Raw genomic sequence first — 24421 nt, forward strand, 5'->3', positions numbered from 1 at the left:
TACGTATGAACAGCTGCTCTGTGCGCTCGCTGGCGGAGGCTTCATTAACCCGCTTGTTCATTTTGGGATGGATCTGAACATGGCCGGACCACGCAGGCGAACACACAAGTCGCCGCCCAGAGGGCGTCTGCGTCTCGCCGCCCGGTTTCCTCGCCGCGGCGCCTCCACCGGTTGGTTCCCCTGACCCTTCGGCCCGCCTCCTGCACGCCAACGCTGTGAATATGAAGCTGTGTGGACCCCACAGGGCTTCACTTCCTCTCTGCCGGGCTGAGACCAGACTAATTCACGATTTCATTCCCCCGAGAGCGGCGGCATCGGGCCGGCGGCATCGGGCCGGCGGCATCGGGCCGGCGGCCTCGGGGCGCTCCCGTGAGCTCTTGAGCGGCGGCCATGACCAGATTGAATCGGGTTGAAGAGGGCGGGCGTCTCTCCGAGAGAGAGAGAGAGAGAGAGAGAGACAGACATGCCGGTCTTTCCTCTGCTAGATTAATGTCTCCCCTCTTCTTCTCCTCCATCCTGCACGACCTTCCCTCCTCCTCTTCCTCCTCCTCCTCCTCCTCTTCCGAGAGAGGCAATCCATCCGTCCATCCGCCCATCCAGGCTGACGGATGCCCGGGAGGGGAACGAGACTGTCAGCATCCCTGAACCTCAGAGTCGCCCCCCCTCCCCCTCCCCCCCTCTCTCTCTCTTCCTCCCTCTCTCCCTCCCTCCTTCCCTGATTGTGAGGACAGCACATCTGTGTGGTTAATATTAATGTGTGGAGACAGAGGACGGCGTCTCCCCGTGGAGAGCATTACTTTGACGTATGCTCCCTGATTCCAGCTCCTTCTCTTCCTCCCATCCGTCTTTTTTTTTTTTTTACATCCTCGTTTCCTGTCACCTCGTCTTTCTCTTGTTCTTCACTCTCTCTCTCTCTCTCTCTCTCTCTCTCTCTCTCTCTGGGTCTCAATCCTTCAGTGCAGAGGGGTTTTTTGTGATCAGGAAGGGGAATGAGACGGAGAGAAATGAGGGCTTTAAAAAAAGAGGGATTGGACCACTGAGGGATTGAGCAATATGGCCGCCGTGTGGGAGGCCACTGGCTACTGTGAGGTGTCTGTCTAACACCCTGCACTTTTGAAATACTGCTGGGCACACACACACAGACACACACAGACACACACAGTCAGGCGTCGTATTGTTCTCAGCAGGTCCGCTGACACACACACACGGGAGCCGATGTTAATTAATGGCGTCTTACGGTTTTGATGGAGTGGTTTGAATTGAATTTTTCACGTTGCATTTGAAACAAAAAATTCTAAATATTAAAGAAATAAAAAATATTATTTTTTTAAATAACCCTGCATAGGGAGGGCCTTTTTTCCCCCCACAGTACATCCTTGAAATACTTCTTCAAAACAAACATGGCCGACAAAAGACAGAGAACACAGCTTGAGACCGTCTGAAAGACTCAATAGCAAAATGTTTATAAAAGCGTACGGCAATTATTCATCTCGTTCAACTGTCGCTAAACAGCTAACTGAAGCACGACACTTTACAATACTCAAACTCGGGGGAGATGGGACTTCCCTCCCTCGATTTAAGAAGCTATTAACGTAAACATCAGGTTTTAAGTTGCTCCTACGTTTGGTTTTTGTCCCTGCTAGCTTCCCGCTGTAGCCAGCTAGCGCTGCTGCTAGTTTCTCTGCTAGCTCCCCGCTCGGAGCAGCCGTGAGGGTCGTGAGTCTCCTTCAGACTGAAGAAACGCCGCACAAAGTATTAAAGACGCTCTCGCGTCTGTGCAGCGTCCTTGTGGGAAGTTTAGCCGAGGCCGAGCGGCGCCACAGGCCGGTGTTTTGCTCTCGCTGAGGAGAAGTTCGGGAAGCAGTCCGGCCTCCGTGTCTCTCATCACCGCCCACCTGAACCCAGCAGCACAGCCACAACGCAACCTTGTGCTATTTTCTGAGATTTAATGGACATTTTTCCGAAGTTATCCTTTTTATTGTGCAGCATCCTGGTAAATGTAGGCGTTTTATATTTGTTGCTCAAGGATACTGTGACAGGTCACTCAAACTCGCAACTCGAGTCAGAGTTTATCCGTCGATAAAGTGTCCTCTATCTATCTTTAGGGGTCATTCAGGTCGTTCGGGTCCTTATCAATGTGTCACAAGGAAGCGTTTCGGACAGAAAAGGCCTGAAGGTTTAATCCTGAAGCGGATCTGGAACCAGCGTTGTCGCTGTTTTCAGAGAGGAAGACAATGGGACGGCCATGTTCTCTCATCTACTGGGGCCTCGTTCTCAGGGTTTCAATTAGGGCCTTCTGATTTCCCCAGGGCCCCCCCGCCCTTTCTCTCATGGAGATGCCTCATTAACAGAAGAAAACACACACCCACACACACACAAACACACATTTGCTTTCTGAACTTACCCCTGACTTCTCATCGAAGATCTTGATGCCTCCAAAGGAAACGGTGAGAAACACCTTCTGCTTGTGGTCTCCTTTGGACCGCGACGCTGCAGCGAAGCCCTGCGGACACACAAAGACACACACACACACACACACGGAGGTGAAACACACAACCGGGTTTAGAAGCAGGACAGAAACACGTGAGTTTGCGTCATGGGAAGTCTCTTCTGGCCCCGTTCTCTCTGGTCGGGACCCTTTTTTCCTCATATATATACAATATTACCTTAAAAGCTATTTAAAGGGACAGTCCACATATTTCAGACACCCAAAAACATCTCTATCACTTTAAGTGAACGCCATATTTATAATATTTACACCCCTTTACCTTGATGGCAGACACACCTTTACAACGGGGGAGATGAAGCCATTATCTCTGCTCGCCTTTAAGCCACCAGACTCCCTTGACAAAAGCGGTCATTTTAGCTCAGAGAACAGAGCAGCTGCATCGATGCGTGACTTTGTCTGTGTCACCGTGTGACTTTTGGTATGAATCCAAACTAATTCTTGAGAACACCAGAGTCACAAACTGAGCGATGGAGGCCGAAGAAGACCGGAGACTCCTGTGTCCTCGAGGTAGAATGATGTAGTTATAATTGGTTATTTATTTAAAGGAGTCTGGTAGTTTTAAAGTGAGCATAGATGGAGGGAGAAAAAAACACCAAAATATGACTTGTCCAGTATGAAGCTACATTGCTACGTTCTGGCCAAATGCTAAACCCTAAAGTTGTGTCTTTGTTGAGAGGTATTATGGGAAATGTAGGAAATCAGTAATGAATCATGCAGGTGAAGGGAAAACTTCTACTGCAACAAGTCACGACAACACAACTGAGTCTGAGGGCGCGAGGTCACTTCCTCTCTCTGCAGGTGAGGAAGGAGAGATCAGAGGATGGAGAGTCGGTGATGGAGAGGGAGGAGCGGAGTGGAAGGAGGAGGTGAGGAGATCAGAGAGGAAGGAGGTGATGGATTTCCTGTCTGAATAAATGAAGAGGAGCGACGCCGCGTGATCAACGAGCTGTCGCCCTGGAGAGAGACTCACCGAGCAGCTAAACACAACATGTGATCTCCATGCAGCATGCACACACACACACACACACACACACACACACACACACACACACACACACACACACACACACACACACAAGAAGCTAAACTCCGGCCCAGAAGTTTCAGAATAAATGTTAAATCTTCCTCTGAATCATTTTGTTCTTTAAACGTTTCGGCCATAAAGGAATAAGCGACGGGCTCGCGTCCTCTCGTCTCCCCCATGCCTCCCCCCTCACCCCCCCCTCCCTCCCCCTCTGCTAACTGCCCCATCTGTCCTCCTCTCCCTCTAATTGTCCTCGTCCTTGCAAATGAGACATCCGCCCGATTCCTCGTCCCTCCATATGGCGAAGCTCCTCACTTCCTGCCGCACCCATCACCATCACCCAGCCCATAAAAACCTCCTCATTCCCCTTTTTTATTTTTATTTTTTACCTTTTTCTCCTCCGGCAGCATGCAACCTATACACACGCACATACATATACACACAATTGTGCACTGTTGTGCAAAAAAAAACCATGCATATTTAAGTCAAACTTTTGGAATATGCATGACGCGGAGGAACTATTTCTGGACATTTCTTGGAATTTAATGCAGCTGCAGGCGATCACGTCATGTCGTTCTCACAGATGCATGTTAGCTGCCTTCAGCGAGGGAATAAAGGAATAAAAAAAGTGTATTTTTTCTAAAGAGAGAGACTCTTCTTACCTTGAGCTTCATCATGGAGTCCTGGCAGAGTCTGTCTCCGCGGGCGGCGGTGACCTCGTCCAGGCCGATGAGCTTGGCCTTGTAGCGGACGCCATCGCCCTTAAAGCGCCTGATGAGAGTCGCCTCGGTTCGATCCTGCCCTACAGACACACACACACACACACACAGACACACACACGAACACACTCATCAGTCCACGGTACATCTTCCAGTCAAGGACCTCCGTCTACCTCAGCCCAGAGCTATTACCTCGGGGATCATCAATCACATGGACACAAAGGACTTCAGCGGTAATCTTACACACACATACACACACAAATACCCACAACAACAACAACCACCACCACCACCGATGCTCGACACATCTTATGTGACCGAGTCAATACGCAATCGATGAAAAAGCGGCGGGATTAGAGTTTAAACTCTCCTCTCCGGCCGTTCCTCCTGCAGGATAACGCCGTGACATTCTGCTCTTATCTCCTCCTCGCCCTCTATTGTGTCCCCAGATTGTCGGCATCGGGGCGCACGCACTTGTGTGTTGCGCGTGCGTGCGTGTGCGTGTGTGTGTGTGTGTTGACCTCGCGCCCGTCCGGGAAACGTCTGCACCGTTATCTCTCCCGAAGAAGCGACTCGGACGCTCGCGACGCGGCGCGAGAGAGGCTTCCTGCTGCTCTCTTTGTGTCTCGCTCTCTTCCATCGTTCGCCCATTTCTCTGACCTGCAGTGCGCAAATATTTCATCATCAAGCATTTTATAGGGGGAAAACACTCCTGCATCTATCTGTGTGTGTGTGTGCTTTGTGTTTCCGAGTGTGTGTGTGTGTGTGTGTGTGAGCAAAAGACTGCAAGAGCGATGGCGGGAGGGAGCGGCGTAATGATAATGCAGCATATTCAGATAATATATGGAGGCATTAGCTCTGTACTCTGTAACAGCGTGACTCTCCGAAGGTCAAAGTCGGAGTGATGGAGAGATCCCACTCCTCCTCTTCTCCTTCTTTTTCACGCTCTCCTCCGTTCACACGGCGGCGCAGTGGAGACACAAAGCAGCGCGTTGTACATCACAGATCTCCACACGTGACGTTCAGGGGTTTTGTTTCTGTGACCGGAGGACGAACCCCTCGAGGAGAGAAGTGCGTTGTCTCTCGGACGAGACAGAGAGGAGACACACAATGACCTCGAGGGGGCACACAACGAAGTTACCACAATGACACGCACAAACTACAACGAAAAGGGTCTAAAGAACTAGAAAGAGACACAAAACAACCACAAATAGACATGAAACAACTACAAAGAGACACAAATCAACCACAAAGAGACACAAAACAATTACTAAGAGAATCAAAATGACCAAAAAGAGACTTAAAACAACTACAAAGATACACAAAACAACCACAAAGAGACTCAAAGAGACTCTAACCCTAAACAACCACTTGAGACTCAAAACAACCACAGAGACAAATAAACGACTGAACACACCTAAAACAACCACAAAGAGATGCAAAACAACTACAAAAAGGGGTAAAACAACTACAACTAGACACACAATGACCTTAAAGAGACACACAACCACGGAGAGACGCACAACAGCATCAAAGCCGCATGTTTTGGATTTAAATGCTTCATCGTCATCCTCTGAGGTCGGACGGCGTTTAAAGGACGTTTATTAAAAGGCCTCGTGATCAGAGAAGAAACAGGATTATTATGCCGGGTCGCCCTGCTGCCCTGCTGCCTTGCTGCCCGGCGAGCTCGGGGGTTCGAGTCCGAGGCCGTCGGAGATTATGTTTGAGAAAATGCATCCTGTCTGAAGATCGTCCCGTGAGAGGAAAAACACAGGCACACGAGGGGAAAACAACACTTCACTTAGTTCTCCATTGATTTAAAAATAAACAACACACACACACACACACACACACACACACGCACACACACACACACTGGTGTGGGTGAGCTCATTCCTCTGAATCACTGAGCAGACACACACTCAGTCCTACTTAGAGTAAATCATGACTGTCTGCCTCAAAAAGTCTTCAGAGACGACGAAGCCGGAGAACATCTGTCCTTATTCTCTCTCTCTCTCTCTCTCTCTCTCTCTCTCTCTCTCTCTCTCTCTCTCTCTCTTTCTCTCTCTCTCTCTCTGAGATGAGAGTGATTAAACCACCGGAGGATTGTGTTTTTGTTTCCACGCAGAAGACATTTAAATATCGCCTTCATTAAACTTGAAACGTTGCCGTTGGAACGTGAACACGAAGCGAGAACACACACTGACGCTCGCCGCTTCTTTTCCTGCAGTGTAAACAACATGAAGCGCGTCGCCGCCGCTAACGTCTTCACGCAAACACGAGCCGTCCGTCAGGACGAACAACGTCTCAGAAAACAAACCAGAGAAATGTCATTAAAGATTCCAGAGCGTATCTTTGTCTCTGCTTATGAAACATTTGCGAGGTTGACTTAGCGTTGCTTTAAAATGGCGCTTTGTTTAGAGTCTTCTGTCTTCTTCTTCTTCGTTGTTGTTGTTGGTGTTGTTGTCTTTGTCGTTGACGACACAACGAGTCGAATGGCGTGAAACCAAATGCAGGATGTAAAGCCCAATCTCCTCGCTCAGCGGGGCTTCTCACCGCCAGACTCTTGGCAGACATTTTGATCCCTTTGTGAACATTTTCCATTATTGCAGACTTTGCCGAAGAGAATTACCCATAATTCATAGCATTGTGGCATTAAAACCAGACCTCAGATTCTGAAAAGAGAAACCAATGCTGAAGCGCTTCAAACATGCATCCTCTCTCCTGACCACCAGGGGGCGAATCCTATGGTTGTATAGAAGTCTATGCTTCATGTGTTAAAGCTGCATTCTCTCTCATGACCACCAGGGGGCGAGTCCTCTGGTTGTATAGAAGTCTATGCTTCATGTGTTAAAGCTGCATTCTCTCTCCTGACCACCAGGGGGTGACTCCTCTGGTTGTATAGAAGTCTATGCTTCATGTGTTAAAGCTGCATTCTCTCTCCTGACCACCAGGGGGCGACTCCTCTGGTTGTATAGAAGTCTATATAAGTGACTCTACTTCTCTCTTGATGTATTCCCTCAGTAAACATTGTAAACATGAGTTTATGTCTCAATCTCTAGTTTCTAGTCTTCTTCTATACAGCATGATGTTCATTTAGTACATTATGGTCTGTTAGAGTCAAACAGACCATAAAGCATGGGACGCTTTAGGGGCGGGGCTTAGCGTGATTGACAGGTCGACACCAGCGTACACACATGGTCACTTCTCTTCACAAAGATGGAGGCTAATGGGTGTTATGAGCGGTCCCTTTTGTATTTATACCATTTCAAGCCCTTACGGCCTCTCACACTACGACCATGTGACCCTCCGGTTCCCCGAGGGTTCTGGGTTTACAACCTGCTTGATCACATCTCTCATAAAACATCCCTCCGGAGAGCTACAAGCACATCACACACATCCGGGAAATGGATTAGTAAATGTTTGACGGAGTCTTTTTTTGTCCTCTTAAAGTAAATACCTTCATCAGGTTTTTTAAGCCCACACACTTGAGGATCACACAGTCGTGGCTGTGTGTGTGTGTGTGTGTGTGTGTGTGTGTGTGTGTGTGTGTGTGTGTGTGTGTGTGTGTGTTAAACATCGCCGGGTGTGTTCTGCTTTTGTCTCACTGGAACATCGAGTTTTCATTCGAGTGTGACATTTAAGACCGGCGCCCTCCATCTGCATGGGGGGGTTACTGCTGAGTGGGTTATATTATTAACTTTTGGGAGCATGAAAGGCCTCCCTGTGTGTGTGTGTGTGTGTGTGTGTGTGTGTGTGTGTGTATGTGTGTGTGTGTGTTGCATTCAGTCAGCGGTAAATATAAATGTCTGTTATTGCCGCGACCCCGCTGAGCTTCAAACACAACTAATGAAAGAATCTTCCGTTTCATCTGTCATGGCCATACACACACACACACACACACACACACACACACACACACACACACACACACACACACACACACACACACAAACATACAGTGTCACGCCAGCAGCTTCAGTAAAGCTGTTAATACCGTACAATGTGTATATATAAAATGTGTTTTTGTGTGTGTGTGTGTGTGTGTGTGTGTGTGTGTGTGTGTGTGTGTGTCTGTGTGTGTGTACTTGGTATGCAGGGTGGGTTTGTCGGTCTGAAGCAACAAGCGGAGAGGGAGGGCTGGACATGAAGCGCAGAGCGGAGGATGGAGAGGAGGAACAGAACGTGATGGATGGATGAGCGCAGCCTCCGCTGGATGAATGTCACTCAGGATTAGAGCGTTATGACAGGCAGAGCCCCCCGACACACACACACACACACACACACACACACACACACACACACACACACACACACACACGTTAACTTCCACAGGTGACTGCTGGTACAGTACGTCTAACCCCTCAGGGGAAGCCCCGGGCTTCTGTAACATCTGCCTCTTGTGTGCTCCATCAGCTCCTCCATCAGCTCCTCTATCACCTCCTCCATCAGCTCCTCCATCAGCTCCTCTATCAGCTCCTCCATCAGCTCCTCCATCAGCTCCTCTATCAGCTCCTCCATCAGCTCCTCCATCAGCTCCTCTATCACCTCCTCTACCAGCTCCTCCATCAGCTCCTCCATCAGCTCCTCCATCAGCTCCTCCATCAGCTCCTCCATCAAAAAAATACAGGCTGCAAAAAACCCTAAGAGCGAAGCTGAAAGCATGCTCTTTCAAAATAAAAGCCTCCAAAACGTACCGTAGCAGGACGTGATAACACTGGGAATAATCTGGAATATAAAACGTTTAAACCCATAAACAACTTCCTGAAGATTTAAACACTTCACCTCTTCAGCAGGACGCTCTCGTCCGTCCACGTCGTCAGACACTAAAGATTACAGCTTTTAGTTTGACTCTTCCTGTCTCGTGACAGGAAGTTCGTGGGCGTCTTCCCGTTCCCTCGCACCTGATATTCCTTCAGAGGAAGAGGAGGAGCCGCTCGCGTGGTTTCGCTCGCGTGGTTTCGCTCGCGTGGTTTCGCTCGCGTGGTTTCGCTCGCGTGGTTTCGCTCGGCGCGGCTGCTTTAAGTGAGCCGCTTGTTTCAGATGAAGAAGCACCCAGAGGCTCTTCACTGCAGCTGGGACGCGTCCCAACAAACACTCCAACGGCACATGAGGGACCCCGGCAGTTAACTCTCCAATTAATCCTGCTTCTCAAGCGTGCTGCAGTGTGTGTGTGAGTGTGTGTGTGTGTGTGTGTGTGTGTTTTCTTCACCTATCTGTTCACATGAAGCGTTCGCTCTCACGCAGACGGGTTTAAACCCACAAGCGACGCGCGCCAAGGAAACGCGACAAGTTCCTCCGTCTGCTGGCGCTTTAATTCTGGCCGATTGACTTGGCAGCTCTCACTCGACTGCGTGTGTGTGTGCGTGTGTGTGTGTGTGTGTGTGTGTGTTGTCGAGGCTGCTGAGGGGGAAACAGCGGGTGTGTTTATCAGACAGCGGGTTGTGTGTACAAGCCGCTAGCTTCCTGTCATGCGGTGCATGAAGCCCCGCCCCCGTGGTCGGTCGCCTATTTGCCGCCGCATTCAACACACACACACACACACACGCACACACACGTTCTGTCGCAGAAGAAGACGTCGCTTCCTTGCCGCCAAACACTTCCTGTCATCCGATGAAGTCGCAGGAAGCTCCTCACACTTTGTCACATTTAGTCTGTTCAAACACTAAAAGACACTTCTGACTGGGAAGCGGCAAAAACTACTTGTTTCCCTAATCTGTGTGAACAGGTGCGCTCGTGTGTGTGTGTGTGTGTGTGTGTGAGAGGACGTTCCCTCAAAGCGCTAGGGAACACAGGTAGCTCCTTTCATGCCGCCAGAACAAAGCTCCTCTCTTCTGGCGTCTGTCATCTCCGCCGCCCCCCAAAAAAATACAGAAGCACTTGAAGTGTTCGTCCTTCCTCGTCTGTCTTCCCGCGTCTCATCTTCTCATAATGAACCTCTCTCTCTCTCTCTCTCTCTCTCTCTCTCTCTCTCTCTCTCTTCATCCCCTCGGCCCCGGGTCCTGGACGGGAGGGATGGAGCGATGGAAAGGAAAGGAGCAAAGTGAACATCAGAGAGAGATTTAAAACAACTCGCTGTCACCGTCAAGTCCAAATTACATGAAACTCGTAGTTTTCTTCTGTTAACAGAAAAACGATTCGTGTTTAACCCGTCTCCAGATGTCTGTTCTCTGTGTTTGAGTCGTCGTAGGAACCCGAAATTAGTTCCAATACTTGTGTTTATTGTATGTATTTGTTCAGCAAAGTCTTGGAAATAAAATGTATATCTGCGAAAAAATCACTTTTAAAAGATCATTTGATCGCAACTATGAACATCCAGCATGATATGAGCCAGATTCCCCAAAAAAGCCTCTTGGAGCGGCAATAAAACACCTTTTTGGAAAGATTAGCACCTAAAGAATCAGAACCTACAGCAAAAATCACAATAAAACAAAGTCTTGTCCTTTAGGAAGGAGTTTCAGTCAAGAAACTGTGTTGTTCGGTTCAAAAATGGAAAAATTACGTGTTTTATGCCAAAAGATTGTCTGCATTGGGCATGCTGGGACTTAAAATGGGAGCGGCAGGATTTTCCAAAAGGTTAACTCTGAACTCTTTTGTTCATGAGTGTTTGTGTCTATTTTTTCATCCTAATCGTTGATCAAACTCCAGCAAAAGAATTTCCCCGTGGATTAATACGTTTCTTATCTTATCTTAAAAAAACCTCTTTTTTAAAGACCGTAGAGATGCTGCATGGAGAGAGAGAGAGAGAGAGAGATTGAAAGGTTTGCCGAGATGCATGCTGGGAAACGCACTGATCTCATCTCGCCACCATCACACCTTCCTGTCCAAAGTGAAGAAACAACAACAAGAAAAGTGGATAAATAGACGAGTGAAAGAGTAGACAGCTGGATGGAGAGATTACTACACAAATAAACTGATGGGAGAGAGAGAGAAAGAGAGAGAGAGAGAGAGAGAGAGAGAGAGAGAGAGAGAGAGAGAGAGAGAGAGAGAGATCTAAATATAGTTTTAGTGATGGAGAAGTGCACCTTCAGCCTCCACTGACAACCAGCAGCACCACCAACTCCATCTCTGTCTGATTGGAGAGAGCAGATCCGATTACCTCTCATAGACACACACACACACATACACACACACACACACACACATACATACACACACACACACACACACACACACACACACACACACACACACTCAAAATGCCGTTGTTTGTGCTCTAAGATTCCCCAGGGAAAGATATCAGAGTAAATGGCTTCGGTGATTGTGCCAGATAGACTGGATGTGTGCATAATATCCACACCAAGAAGATAATGTGTTTGCTAATCGCACACCAGAGACGAGCAAACACACACACACACACTCCCACACACACACAAAGGCTAACAGCTGCACCGCTATAACCCTTAACTACTCTTTTCATGCCGCTGGCTGCCGGCTATGTGGAAACACACTCCCACACACACACACTCACGCAGAGCCCCGTTGTGTGGAGAGTCGTGATTTTTTTTTTTGTGCGTCTTCGTGACAGCCGACTGTGTTGACAGCAGGCGGAAGTTATCGTAATTTGTAATCATATTCTGTGTCGAGTCGAGCGTGAAAAAAGACAGACGAGCGTCGCTGGATGTTTGATGGGAAACGTCGCGCGATGCCGAGAGAGAAAAGCGGCGAATTGAGAGAGAAAAAATAAACGAAAGTACATAAATCAGCGAAACACAAAAGTGTTGTGTTCACACCTCGGATTGTTAGGAACGCACAACACGCAGAGTGTCTGCTTGTGTGGTTCAGAGCCACAATGCTCCGTTCTAACTGGGAGGAAACCAGTGAGGAACCGGCTCCTGGATGGGACTCTGCTGCCGGTTTTCCCGCCTTTTTTCTTATTTTTGTGTGTGTTTGTCCGGTTCTAAATCTGGAACGCCTCAAGCTAACATCTTCAAATTTGTCACACACGTCCACCTGAGTTCAAGGGTCAACATCATCGAATTCGGTGATCAAAGAGTCTTCACAACTCAAGATATTGGCATGAATGTCCAAAAGGACGTGGACGCAAACTGCGACAATTAGATTAGAAAACTGCATTAATCCCCAGTGGGGGAACTCATTTGTCACCAAAACTCATAACGACAACAACGCACTTATACAGACAACAACAGACAAAGTTCACAGTGCACAGCAGGCAAGAAACACATCTTACAAGGAAGCAACAACAGCAGAAACTGACATAAGAAAACAAGACACATGACCGACATCAGAAAGATGCTAAATCTAAAAAACACAGCTAAAAGTGTTCATTAAAAATCTCACTGCTGCTGGATTATCTGTTCCTCCATCAGCTTCACACGACATATTGACACAGAACTGTCTGCGGCATTTATTCACAACACATCAACGTTACGCAACTGGACTAAATTAAAGCACTAAATCAAAATCAAACTCTCCCGAAAAGCAGCAGAAAGACTGTTTTGATCTGCAGGATGAAGCCGGAGCAGAACACACGATCATTAAAGCATCTGCAACATCTGTAAATATGTTAATGACGCCGCGTTTCTCTTTTAAAAGAAGAAGACGTGCGCGATCCCGAGGTTCCCCAGAGGGAGGCGCTCTTCATCAGCCGCCGACGTCGTCGGGCATCAAACGTTAAATTTGCTCGCCGTTCTAATTCGACATGCAGATAAAAAGTGATTTGCACGTGGCAGACTGTCAACGCCATGTTTTATTGACCATGAAGAATATACAAAATGTGTGTGAGTGTGTGTTTTTTCTCGTACTAATCAACCGACAAAACAAACACTTCATCAGGCAAAACCGTCCCGTCTCATGCAAATTAATGCAACTGTTCTTCCATGAAGCCGATAATAATAATAATAATAATAATAATAATAATAATAATAATAATGCATACTCAGTGAGGTGTAAATCCAGTTATTTGGCCACTAGAGGTCAACAATAGCAGCTAAAAAAAGACTTTTGATGCAATTATTTGTTAAAAGAAATCCTCTTTTTCATTTCATATGTTTCATAAATGTGTGATCGATTGAATCTGTGCTCGTTTTATGAAATGCCCCCGACACAACAGAGAAGACAAACAACAACAAAACCACATTAAACAACAACAGACCAGTAGTCTCTGCCTGTACAGGTGTACCTAATAAAGCGACCACGCCGCAGAGTTTGACCTCGGTGACGAGAAGTCGTGAGACGACGTCGCTGCGCCACGAAAGAGCCGCACATTAATATTGAAATGGATGCGAGGAGAGAGAGAGAGAGAGAGAGAGAGAGAGAGAGAGAGAGAGAGAGAGAGAGAGAGAGAGAGAGAGAGAGAGAGAGAGAGAGAGAGAGAGAGAGAGAGAGAGAGGTGGACAGATGTAATCTTTCTGGATTTATTGAGGCTTAATAAAGACGATTACACTTCAAGCTCCGGCCGCTGAGGCGACTCTCTCCCTGGCGGAGGAAGCGCGTACTCGCCTAGGGTCATGTAAATGAAAGGTCAAAGGTCATCTCATCCGCCTCGGTAATTCAATAAAGAAGCCTTACAGGGGAGAACGAGCCCCACGGAGCAGGAGTGTGCAAGAGAGAGAGAACACACACACAGACACACACCGTGGCATGGACACACACACACATGGACACACAGACACATGGACACACAGACACACACTGCTGCATAGACACACAGACACATGGACACACAGACACATGGACACACAGACACACACACAGACACATGGACACACAGACACACACACAGACACATGGACACACAGACACACACCGTGGCATGGACACACACACACACACACACATGGACACACACACACACACACACACACACATGGACACACAGACACACACACAGTCGCATGGACACACACTGATACACGGACCCACAGATACACACTGACACACACTGTCACATGGACACACATCGTCGCTTGGACCCACAGACACACACCGTGGCATGGACACAAAGACACACAGACACACACCGTGTGATGCACACACATGGACACACACACACACACGGTGTGATGGGCCCACTGACACACACACACAGACACACACACACACAGACACACACCGTGTGATGGATGTGTGACGCAGCGTCTCAGTTTCATTACATTCTTCAGCGCAGATCTGAGAGACAAAGGAGAGATTAAACATCCCTCCATCCCGTTGACTCATTACTCTCTCTCTCTCTCTCTCTCTCTCTCTCTCTCTCTCTCTCTCTCTCTCTCTCTCTCTCTCTCTCTCTCTCTCTCTCTCTCTCTCGCTCTCTCTCTCTCTCTCTCTCTCTCTCTCATCAGTTTCTACTCTGAGTCTCACTCATTCAGGCCAAGGTCACTTAGGAGTCAGAGCAGTGGAGGAGGACGAGGAAGACGAGGAGTGAGAGACAGAGAGAGAGGAAGAGGAGGAAGAGGAGGATGAAGAGGAAGAGGAGTTAGAGGACTGTCCTGCAGGGATCCTCTCAGCCGTTAAAACCTTCATGACCATCTATTTCCATTTAGATCAAGCGACTCTGGACTGCAACAGAAACACGTGTGTGTATCGCTGTTACGGTTTTATTTCCTGCTCCCAGAACACGCGTGTTGCTCGCGTGTGGTACATGATTGCATTTTACTTTCATCACCCTGCTGTGTGCGTGTGTGTGTGTCTGTGTGTGTGTCTGTGTGTGTGTGTGTGTTTGAGTGACCCAGATCAGAACAGAGATGAGTTCTCTGTTCTCTGTAAATTATACAAACCGCCCTAAAAGAGAGAGAATACCGAACGAAGACTCGATAACCACGAACACGCTAACATGTGGCTCCGTGGGAAAAGGTTACGATCCACAGCTGAGTCCCGTGTCGGCCGTACCGGTGTGTGAAGTTAATGTTTTATAAATAAAATCAACATGGAGTCTGACAATTATCCTGATTCATCGTGGTACAAAACGTGAGTCTGTTCTCCTCACAGCCACCAGAAGGAAAAGTCCTCGTTTCATCTCGAGAGACAAAGTAGAACTCATCAAACTCGTCTTTTAGCTCGTTGCACTGCGACGATCACCAGCTTGCGGTTTGGTCGAAAATAAAACTTCACTTCCCGACGTGACAGAAACCGTGTTCACGCCTCACTGATCATCCTGAAGCACCACAGACACCAAACACAACTCATCCAGAACCCGCTGTTTGTCTTTCCACTGTTGCAACAATCACCGGCTCCGGTTTGAGACGTTGAAAGAGAGACAGAATAGAGACAAGATTTAAAAGAAGAAGAAGAAGAAGAAGAAGAAGAAGAAGAAGAAGAAGAAGAAGAAGAAGAAGAAGTAACCACGGAACAGAAAGACACGCTGCTCCTCTAAAGGAGTCTATCGCCGCTTTCCAGCAAGTTTTCCCGTGTTTGAAAACCATAAATGTGTTCATTTTGTTAGAAAAACGGTATAAGATAAGGCGTGTGTAGGTGTGTGTGTGTGTGCGCGTGTGTGTGTGTGTGTGTGTGTGTGTGTGTGAGAGAGAGAGAGACACGGAGACGAAGGCAGAGAGGAGAGAAGCTCAAAAAACCCTCAAGTCTAAATGCTGAAGGCAAACTATTCATCTTTCCTCTCATATGCTCTTCTGGGCTTCAATCCCAGTCTGAGTGAGTGCATGAGAGTGTGTGTGAGTGTGTGTGTGTGTGTGTGTGTGTGTCTCGTGTGTGTGTGTGTGTGTCTGCCTCTCCCCACATATGGAGAGCAGTCTGAATGATGAACATGATCTCCATTGCAGCAGAACAATGCTGTTTCTAAATGGAACATGAGAGGCATTCAGCCTTCCCTCACACCTCCCCGTGTGTGTGTGTCTGTGTGTGTGTGTGTGTGTGTTGAGCCCGCATGCTGCAGCCGGTGGCGGCGGCGGCGGCGAGCGCGTCCGTTTAAGTGCCGTTCCCGCCGGTGTCCGGAGTGTTTTGCCGCATCAATCAGACGCTCGTTCGCTCGCTCTCGCCCGTCGGGCAGCTGGCGGCGAGCAGCTGGGCGACCCCCCCCCCCCCCATCCCGGCATCACCTCTGCTCGGCACCGACCCGGCCCCGCTCTCTCCTACACCTGCTCGCTGCCGGCCTCTGGAGCCGGTCCCACCTGGACGTGTCGGTGTGTCTCAGCTGCACCTGTCTGGTGGCAACCTGCTGCACCCGGCTCCTGTTAATGAGCTCCAACAGCAGCCGCCCGGCTTCCTGTCGGCTCACCCAGATCCATCATTAATAAAGAGGAACCGATCGCAGCTGACACAAGGTGTGTGTGTGTGTGTGTGTGTGTGTGTGTGTGTGTGTGTGTGTGTGTGTGTTTACCGGTCTGTGTTGTAATGAAGAATTCATTTACTGAACTACAACTTCAAAGTTCCCGTGCACACTAGTAATCTAGTATTGCACCTACAGGAACGCACAACCCTCTTTGTTCCCTGAGTCGCACAATGACAGGAAACAGTCCTTGAATCCTTGAATCCTTGAGGTTTGATCCTGTAAACTCGGCTCTCTGATTGAAGGTCTTTGCACACTATGGGTTGTGAGGTTGTGGGGTTGTGGGGTTGTGTTACTAATTAACGACGCAACAAACACCTGTGACTATTACATGTCGAGGGCTTTTATTGTGAAAGGTAAGGATTAAGGAGGGTTCTTTAGGACATGGCGTCTCAACAGGGTTTTTATTGGAGAGAAAGTAACAATATTATCACGATATTTTCATCATATTATCACTATATTTTCACGATATTATGACAATATTATCACGATATTTTCACCATATTATCACTATATTTTCACGATATTATGACAATATTATCACGATATTTTCACAATATTATCACTTTCTTATCAATGTATGATCACAATACTATAACACTATTATGACAATATTATGGCGATATTACCATGATATTATCACAATATTATCACTGTATTATCACGATACTATCCCAATATTATCACGATTTTATCACTATATTATCATGCTTCTGTCACAATATTGTCACGATACCTGAGCGTAACGATGCAATTTCAAACAGTATATTTTGGATTTATCGGCTTTCTTTTCCAACTAAAAAGTGATTTAATTTGTGGGAAAACATGTCCGCCCCATAAATACATTCAAAACTAGCAGGATGAACAGAAAGCTTTTACCCCTCAGTCCATCAGTCGCCTGCAGTGTGGATTTGACATCATAAAACTCACTAAAGTGAACTTGTGGCGCCATCAGTACACGGACGTGAGGTCATGTGCATTATTTTAGCTACACATTAATAAAGCAAACACACATCAACAAGTGTTTTATCCCTCAAGGACACGGTTTAATGGTTTTTACGGCCGCTAAGTGAGTTAATCATCCAGGTAAAATGTCGTAAAAGTTGCATCACGCACCCGGCGAACCCGACACACGCTTCGAAGTCCAACCCCAACATGACACACCGGCAGCAACAAGAAGAAAAACAAGAGCGGCGTGCGCTGGCGGCTGGCCGTGCGGGCGTGGCGTGCGCTCACCTTTCCTCCTGGAGTCCCGCCTGACGCTGCCGGGCTGGACCGCCGGCTGCAGCTCCGTCTCCGTTGACATCCTCGGGCTCCGACGGCAGGGGCCTCGGCTGGGCTCCGCTCGGCTCCGCTGGGCTCCTGAGGGGTCACGGGGGGGTCACGGCGTCACGGCGTCACGGCGTCACGGCGCCGCGTGCGTGCGTGCGTGGGCGCCGGGTGTGTGCGTGGAGGCGCCAGGTGTGTGCGCGGGCACACGGGCTCATGGGAGAGGGACGGGCTTCAGCCCCGACACGACATCCCACACACACCCACAGAGAGCTGGAGAGGGAGGGAGGGAGAGAGAGAGAGAGAGAGAGAGAGAGAGAGAGAGAGAGAGAGAGAGTAAGACGTTGTTACTGATCGGGGTCCTTTGACTAAATCAGACCTTTGCGAGGACCCTCCTCTAAAACACTTCCTTCTGTCATCATGCAATACATATTGAAGCAGTTTTGTACCAGTGACTTTGGGTGATTGAAAAATCAGGCTATTGATAAATCCTGGAACAGTTTTTGCCAAAATTTCTGTCAAATTCTGTCTGGGAACAAGCGACAACAATGCTGGGAAAGAAGGAAAGAATCACGAACAGTTCAACCCTTTTCAACTTTTAAAGGCACTTGCATATGAGACGCATACTCATGTGTTTCACACCTAAAAGTGCAGAACAATCTCAGCTCTCTGTATAACAAGGCACCATTGTCATCATAAGGCGGAAAGTGTAAAACGGCCAGGGACTGCAGATGAAAATGAGCATTTCTGGCTAACTCTGGCTCACTTACACTTGTCCTGTTGATCAGTGTGTGTGTTCCCTGTAAAATAAACAAATAAATTTTAAAAAAATAAAGAGAAAATTTGACTCTAAAGCTGAAAAGTGTAATTTTCGATTTTGTAAATTCATCATAAAGTTGTGTTTTTCTTGTGAGAAACTTGAGTCCAACTGAACTGTGGATTATGATCCCACATTTCAACAGGAAGTACAGGAGACACACGTGCACCTGGTCTTGGATAGTCTGACCTCAATTACCATTTACGTATTCGTCCTTTCAAAATAAGTTTGGCTGAAGTGAACCCGTTGGAACCGGTCTGATCAACATGTTTCCCACGCTTTCTCCCACCAACCTCCCGATCTTGGCAGTTGACTCGGAGGCTCCAACGTTGCTGCAACCGATCACAAAGAGCTAAAAGAAACCCCCCCGTCCACTCCACACCCTCTTCACCCTTCTGCCGCTACTCTACTCTGAAGTGTCGACCGGCAGCGACGACTAAAAACACCCCAGAAACCCTCTCGGCCCGCCAGGTGGACACGAGAGGACACGCCCCCTTTACATGCGTCCAAAAGTGCCACAGAGGACCTTGACCTCTCTCGACCTCTGCCGCCTCCATGTGACGGAGCGCCGACTGGAACCAAGCGAGAAAGACCGGCGCTTCTTAGGGAAGAGGGGGAATCTTATTCTCCTCCTCCTCTTCCTCCTCCTCCTCTTCCTCCCCCCTTCCCTCCCTCTCCACGGTGTTTTCCGTGTGAATAGGAGGCCCCCGCGAGCCTCCGGGCGAGAACAGATGAATTGAGAGGCTTTTAATTTGAACAGAACAGAGTCCATTTAATTCTGCCAGCGGAGGCCATGTCGGCGAAATGCTGACAATATTCTTTATCTGGTCCAAACACACTGGAAAAGTGTGAGTCACTCCAATTACAGGCATTATCAGCAGCACTGTTCCGCCAAATGGACGGAGCGAGGGAGAGGGAGAGAGAGAGCGAGAGGGAGAGAGAGAGGCGTTAGAGGGAAGAGAAATGAACAGGGTGGGAGGAGAGAGAGGGGTGAGGGGGGAACAGAGTGGGCGAGTAAGATAATGAGGGAGGGGAGAGAGGAAAATCAGAGCCGAAGGGCTGCAGCTCTCACCCCGGACACGTCCCTCCTCTCTCTCTCTCTCTCTCTCTCTCTCTCTCTCTCTCTCTCTCTCTCGCTCGCTTTTTTTTTCTTCTCGGAGAGAGTCTCCGTCTAGCTGTGAAGTCTTTCAGGGAGCGTCTGCAGCTGGAGTTTAAGAAAGGCCGTCTGCTATAATCCGCGACCAGGACCGGAGAGGACGGACTCCAGAAGCCCCGCCCCCTCCCCTCCCAGAGACCGTCCAAGACCCCCAAAACCCCGAGATTCAATTAGGGTCGCCACTAACGATTAGAGTCACTACTTTCACTGCTACTGTCGGTTATTTTCTCAATATATGTCGAAAAATTGTGAAAAACATGGATCAATATATCCCCAAAAATATGATGTATTTCTATAATCAACACTGGAAATGACACTGTTAGCGTAAATAATTATTGGAAGCTCAGTGCAGGCGGGTTGCGGAGGTTTCACCCCCCTAATCATAACCCTTCCTTCTCTTACCCTTTACCAGGTCGACCAATCACATCGGGGTCACCAAATTAAACATATATTTTTTTTTGTGATCTTGGTTAGATAATAATGAGAACAAATATTAAATTAAATTATACCTTTTCAGCTAAACATAAATGTGGTTTAAATTAAAATCTAAACACTCAAAGAGGTTAATTGATCATCCAAATAGTTGCTCAGTTAATTAAATAGAGAGTTAATCGTTGCAAGTCAATGACACGTTTCTGTGGCTTTACGATCCAGAAGATTATCATGAAAAGATAAATGTCTCCACACTGAGCCACGCTTATCGTATTATTCTCCGGAAGAAGCGAGAAGACCAACAGCACAATGTGAAGCCAGTGTAGTAATCAGATACTTTATTGCCCAGTAAAGAAGTAGTAAAGGCATGATCAGGACACGAAGGTCGCTCATCCTGTAAACAATCGGATGTGGGAGGTCAAACTATTTCCGCCACCGACTGAAGATCGGGCTGCCATTCAGCAAGCACGAGCCTCGCTTCGGTGGACCGACACTGTCGCGATGAGTCGATTCAAACGCACAAAAACAACACTTTAAATGCTGCGGTGACCAAAGATTCTGCATGAAAAAAAACAACAACTTAAAGCGATTAAGGACAACTCAGTTGACCTAAAACAAAACGGCCCATTAGTGGATCAATCGACTTCCAGGGAAGGGGGCGGAGCTACGAAACAGCCGGCAGTCTGTCAGCTGTTAGTCGACCAATCGGCTTTGAGGGGGGGCGGGGCTACGAGACAGCCGGCAAACAGTCTGCTGGTGGAAATTAGCGAGAAATGAGACTCTGAAGAGGATGAAGATGACAAATCTGCCGCAGCGCTGCTCTCCAGATCTCTGCGAGGCTCCAGACATATGGTCGGTCCTCCGAGGGGGAGAGAGAGAAGAAGAGAAGAAGAGAAGAAGAGAAGAAGAGAAGAAGAGCGCTACATCTGAGTTACAGCCCCCGGAGGGCAGGACAAGCTAATTTCTCAAAAAAAAAAAAATGTCTGTGTCTATCTTCAGGACACACACAGACAGACACACACACACACACACACACACACACACACACACACACACACACACATACACACACACACACACACACACACATGAAACATGAAAGAAGGAGCAGCGCCATCAAAAGCCACTCGTGAACGCCGCCAAGGCGGTTTGACCTGGAATCAGCGAGCGGGCTAAAAGTAGCAGGGGGAGGGGGGGAGAGTCTGGATTTAAGACGGCAAGAAAAAGAGAGAGAGAGAGAGAGAGAGAGAGAGAGAGAGAGAGAGAGAGAGAGAGAGAGAGAGAGAGAGAGAGAGGGAAAGAGAGGGGGGAGCGAACGGGAAATTGGACGTCCATAAACGTGGGCGCTGCCAACGGTAGATCTTTCTCTGTGTGTGTGTGTGTGTGTGTGTGTGTGTGTGTGTGTGTGTGGCTGGATAAACAGGATGCTGCCAACAGCAGCTTAATGCCCAGAAATCATCTGCAGCTACAGTAAAGTCTGCCAGACGGGAGGAAAAAAAGCGAATAGTAAAAAAAAATAGAAAGAAATACAGAAAGAGAAACCCCTCCTTGCCCCTCTTCTCTCTCTCGCTCTCTCTCTCTCTCTCTCTCTCTCTCTCTCTCTCTCTCTCTCTCTCTCTCTCTCTCTCTCTCTCTCCCACACCTCCCACCTCCCACTCTCTGGGTAATTGTGTTCTGTCCATCAGGCTCAGAGTTAGATTAGCGACTCCACTCATTCAGCTCTCCTGCCATCTCAATAATGAATCATCGCAGAGTGCACCTCGTTCTACCTCCACTCTACCTCGTTCTACCTCGTTCTACCTCCACTCTACCTCGTTCTACCTCGTTCTACCTCCACTCTACCTCGTTCTACCTCGTTCTACCTCCACTCTACCTCGTTCTACCTCGCTCTACCTCGTTCTACCTCGTTCTACCTCCACTCTACCTCGCTCTACCTCCACTCTACCTCGTTCTACCTCGTTCTACCTCCACTCTACCTCGCTCTACCTCCACTCTACCTCGTTCTACCTCGCTCTACCTCGTTCTACCTCGTTCTACCTCCACTCTACCTCGCTCTACCTCCACTCTACCTCGTTCTATCTCCACTCTACCTCCACTCTACCTCGCTCTACCTCCACTCTACCTCGTTCTACCTCGCTCTACCTCGTTCTACCTCGTTCTACCTCCACTCTACCTCGTTCTACCTCCACTCTACCTCGTTCTACCTCGCTCTACCTCGTTCTACCTCCACTCTACCTCGTTCTACCTCCACTCTACCTCGCTCTACCTCCACTCTACCTCGTTCTACCTCGTTCTACCTCCACTCTACCTCGTTCTACCTCGCTCTACCTCGTTCTGCCTCGCTCTACCTCACTCTACCTCCGCTCTACCTCCACTCTACCTCGTTCTACCTCGCTCTACCTCGCGCTACCTCCACTCTACCTCGCTCTACCTCGCTCTACCTCCACTCTACCTTGCTCTACCTCGCTCTACCTCCACTCTACCTCGTTCTACCTCGCTCTACCTCCACTCTACCTTGCTCTACCTCGCTCTACCTCGCTCTACCTCGTTCTACCTCCACTCTACCTCGTTCTACCTCGCTCTACCTCCACTCTACCTTGCTCTACCTCGCTCTACCTCGCTCTACCTCGTTCTACCTCCACTCTACCTCGTTCTACCTCGCTCTACCTCCACTCTACCTTGCTCTACCTCGCTCTACCTCGTTCTACCTCGCTCTACCTCCACTCTACCTTGCTCTACCTCCACTCTACCTCCGCTCTGTCCGTCTCCCACTTTTCTCCCCCTCTCACCAACCTTTACATCCTGACACCTGATCAGCTCCCTCGGTGACACGCGTGTGCGTGTCAGGAGGAGATCAGTAAACATGTGAAAGGTAACGGAGGCCTACCGGTTCACAGCGTGTGGCGTGTGGCGTGTGGCGTGTGCTACGAGCGACCCGGCCGGCCACTCGGTAAGAAACGAGGAGAATGAAACGAGAGAGAGAGAGAGAGCAACAGGAAGGAAGGAAGGAGAGAGAGGTCAAAGGTCAACGATCAAAGTACAAGACACAGCCAATCGCTGGAGGAGGTGACTGATTATGAGTGAGTTAAGAGAGGGAGGGAAGGGGGAAAGAGGGGAGGGAGAGTGAGAGAAAGAGAGAGAGAGAGAGAGAGAGGGTTTAAAGTTCAGTGTCTCACGCCCAGAGAGAGAAACGCTTCACGCTGTCGACATTAAAGAAGAAGTGCATCGTCACTATTTTCCTGTTGGAGGACAAAGTACGAGGAGAAGAGAGGAGGAGAGGAAGGAGAGGAAGGAGAGGAAGGACTCAACACATCAACATCAGATATACCTGCTCAGTAGTGTGTTGTGTTGTTGTGTTGTTGTTGTGTTGTTGTTGTGCGGTCGCGTCGGTGAGAAACTTGAATGAATCCAGTCAGATTCACGACATAAACAAACATTAGAGATGAACTATGAGCCGTTTACACAAACATATCGTTAAAACTGCTAATGACACCATGTGTGTCTGTTGTTTTCTCATCATTTAAATTGTGTGTTTTTATGAGGAAAAAAACACACTATGAATGTACTATAACCAATTAAAAAAGATCTGCAACTGTGGATAATTAATTATCATTAATTATTACCAATGTCGAAAGTTATATTTGGTCCTTTTTTCCACACACACACACACACACACACACACACACACACACACACACACACACACACACACACACAGAGACACACACACACTTTCCCACCGTCTCCTGACAGAAATAGGATTTCCTCCTCTGCAAGATGACAGATTCACACACACGTGCAGATCGCAAATTAAAAAAAACCCAAAATAGAAAATAAAAAAGTGCACACACACACACACACACACACACACACACACACACACACACACACGCCGTAGCGCTCCGTCTCCTCTAACCTATTTACAGACGCGTTGCTGCAGATATCAAAGCGCTGCTCCTCTCTGTGGGGAATTCCTCCTTTCACATGTTTTAAGGGGAAATAGATGAAAACGACTCTCGTTCTCCCTGCACCTCCTCCTCCTCCTCCGTGTGCGTGTGTGTGTGCGTGTGTGTGTGTGTCTGTGTGTGTCTCTTCTGCCTTGTTAATGTGCTAAAATGTAAATTGGTTGCGCTCAACAATGTGTACAAGGCTGAGTGCTGACTGACAGACTGAGGCTCTGCCTGCATGAACGAGCCCACGCTCTGGCTGCTCCGCCCGTGTGTCTGATCTCGCTGTTTCCTTCATCCCGCCGCC

At 48.3% G+C, this 24421-nt stretch overlaps 1 protein-coding gene across 7 annotated transcripts in view; it reads right to left on the minus strand.

Annotated features, from left to right (window-relative positions):
• The window catches only part of dab1a (DAB adaptor protein 1a), a 73095-nt gene that overhangs the window by 28946 nt on the left and 19728 nt on the right, over window positions 1-24421 (minus strand). For all 7 annotated transcript variants that reach the window (XM_068592990.1, XM_068592993.1, XM_068592995.1 and 4 more), the window contains exons 2-4: window positions 17730-18035; window positions 4196-4335; window positions 2405-2503 (exon numbers count right to left, since the gene is read on the minus strand). In XM_068592990.1, the coding sequence (XP_068449091.1) occupies window positions 2405-2503; window positions 4196-4335; window positions 17730-17799 (309 nt within the window). In that variant the 5' untranslated portion in view covers window positions 17800-18035. The remainder of the gene's footprint in view (window positions 1-2404; window positions 2504-4195; window positions 4336-17729; window positions 18036-24421) is intronic.

This window comes from Clinocottus analis, unplaced genomic scaffold, assembly GCF_023055335.1.
Source record: "Clinocottus analis isolate CAN_PGR_092001 unplaced genomic scaffold, fCliAna1.0.p SCAF_28, whole genome shotgun sequence".
NCBI classification, from domain to species: domain Eukaryota; kingdom Metazoa; phylum Chordata; class Actinopteri; order Perciformes; family Cottidae; genus Clinocottus; species Clinocottus analis.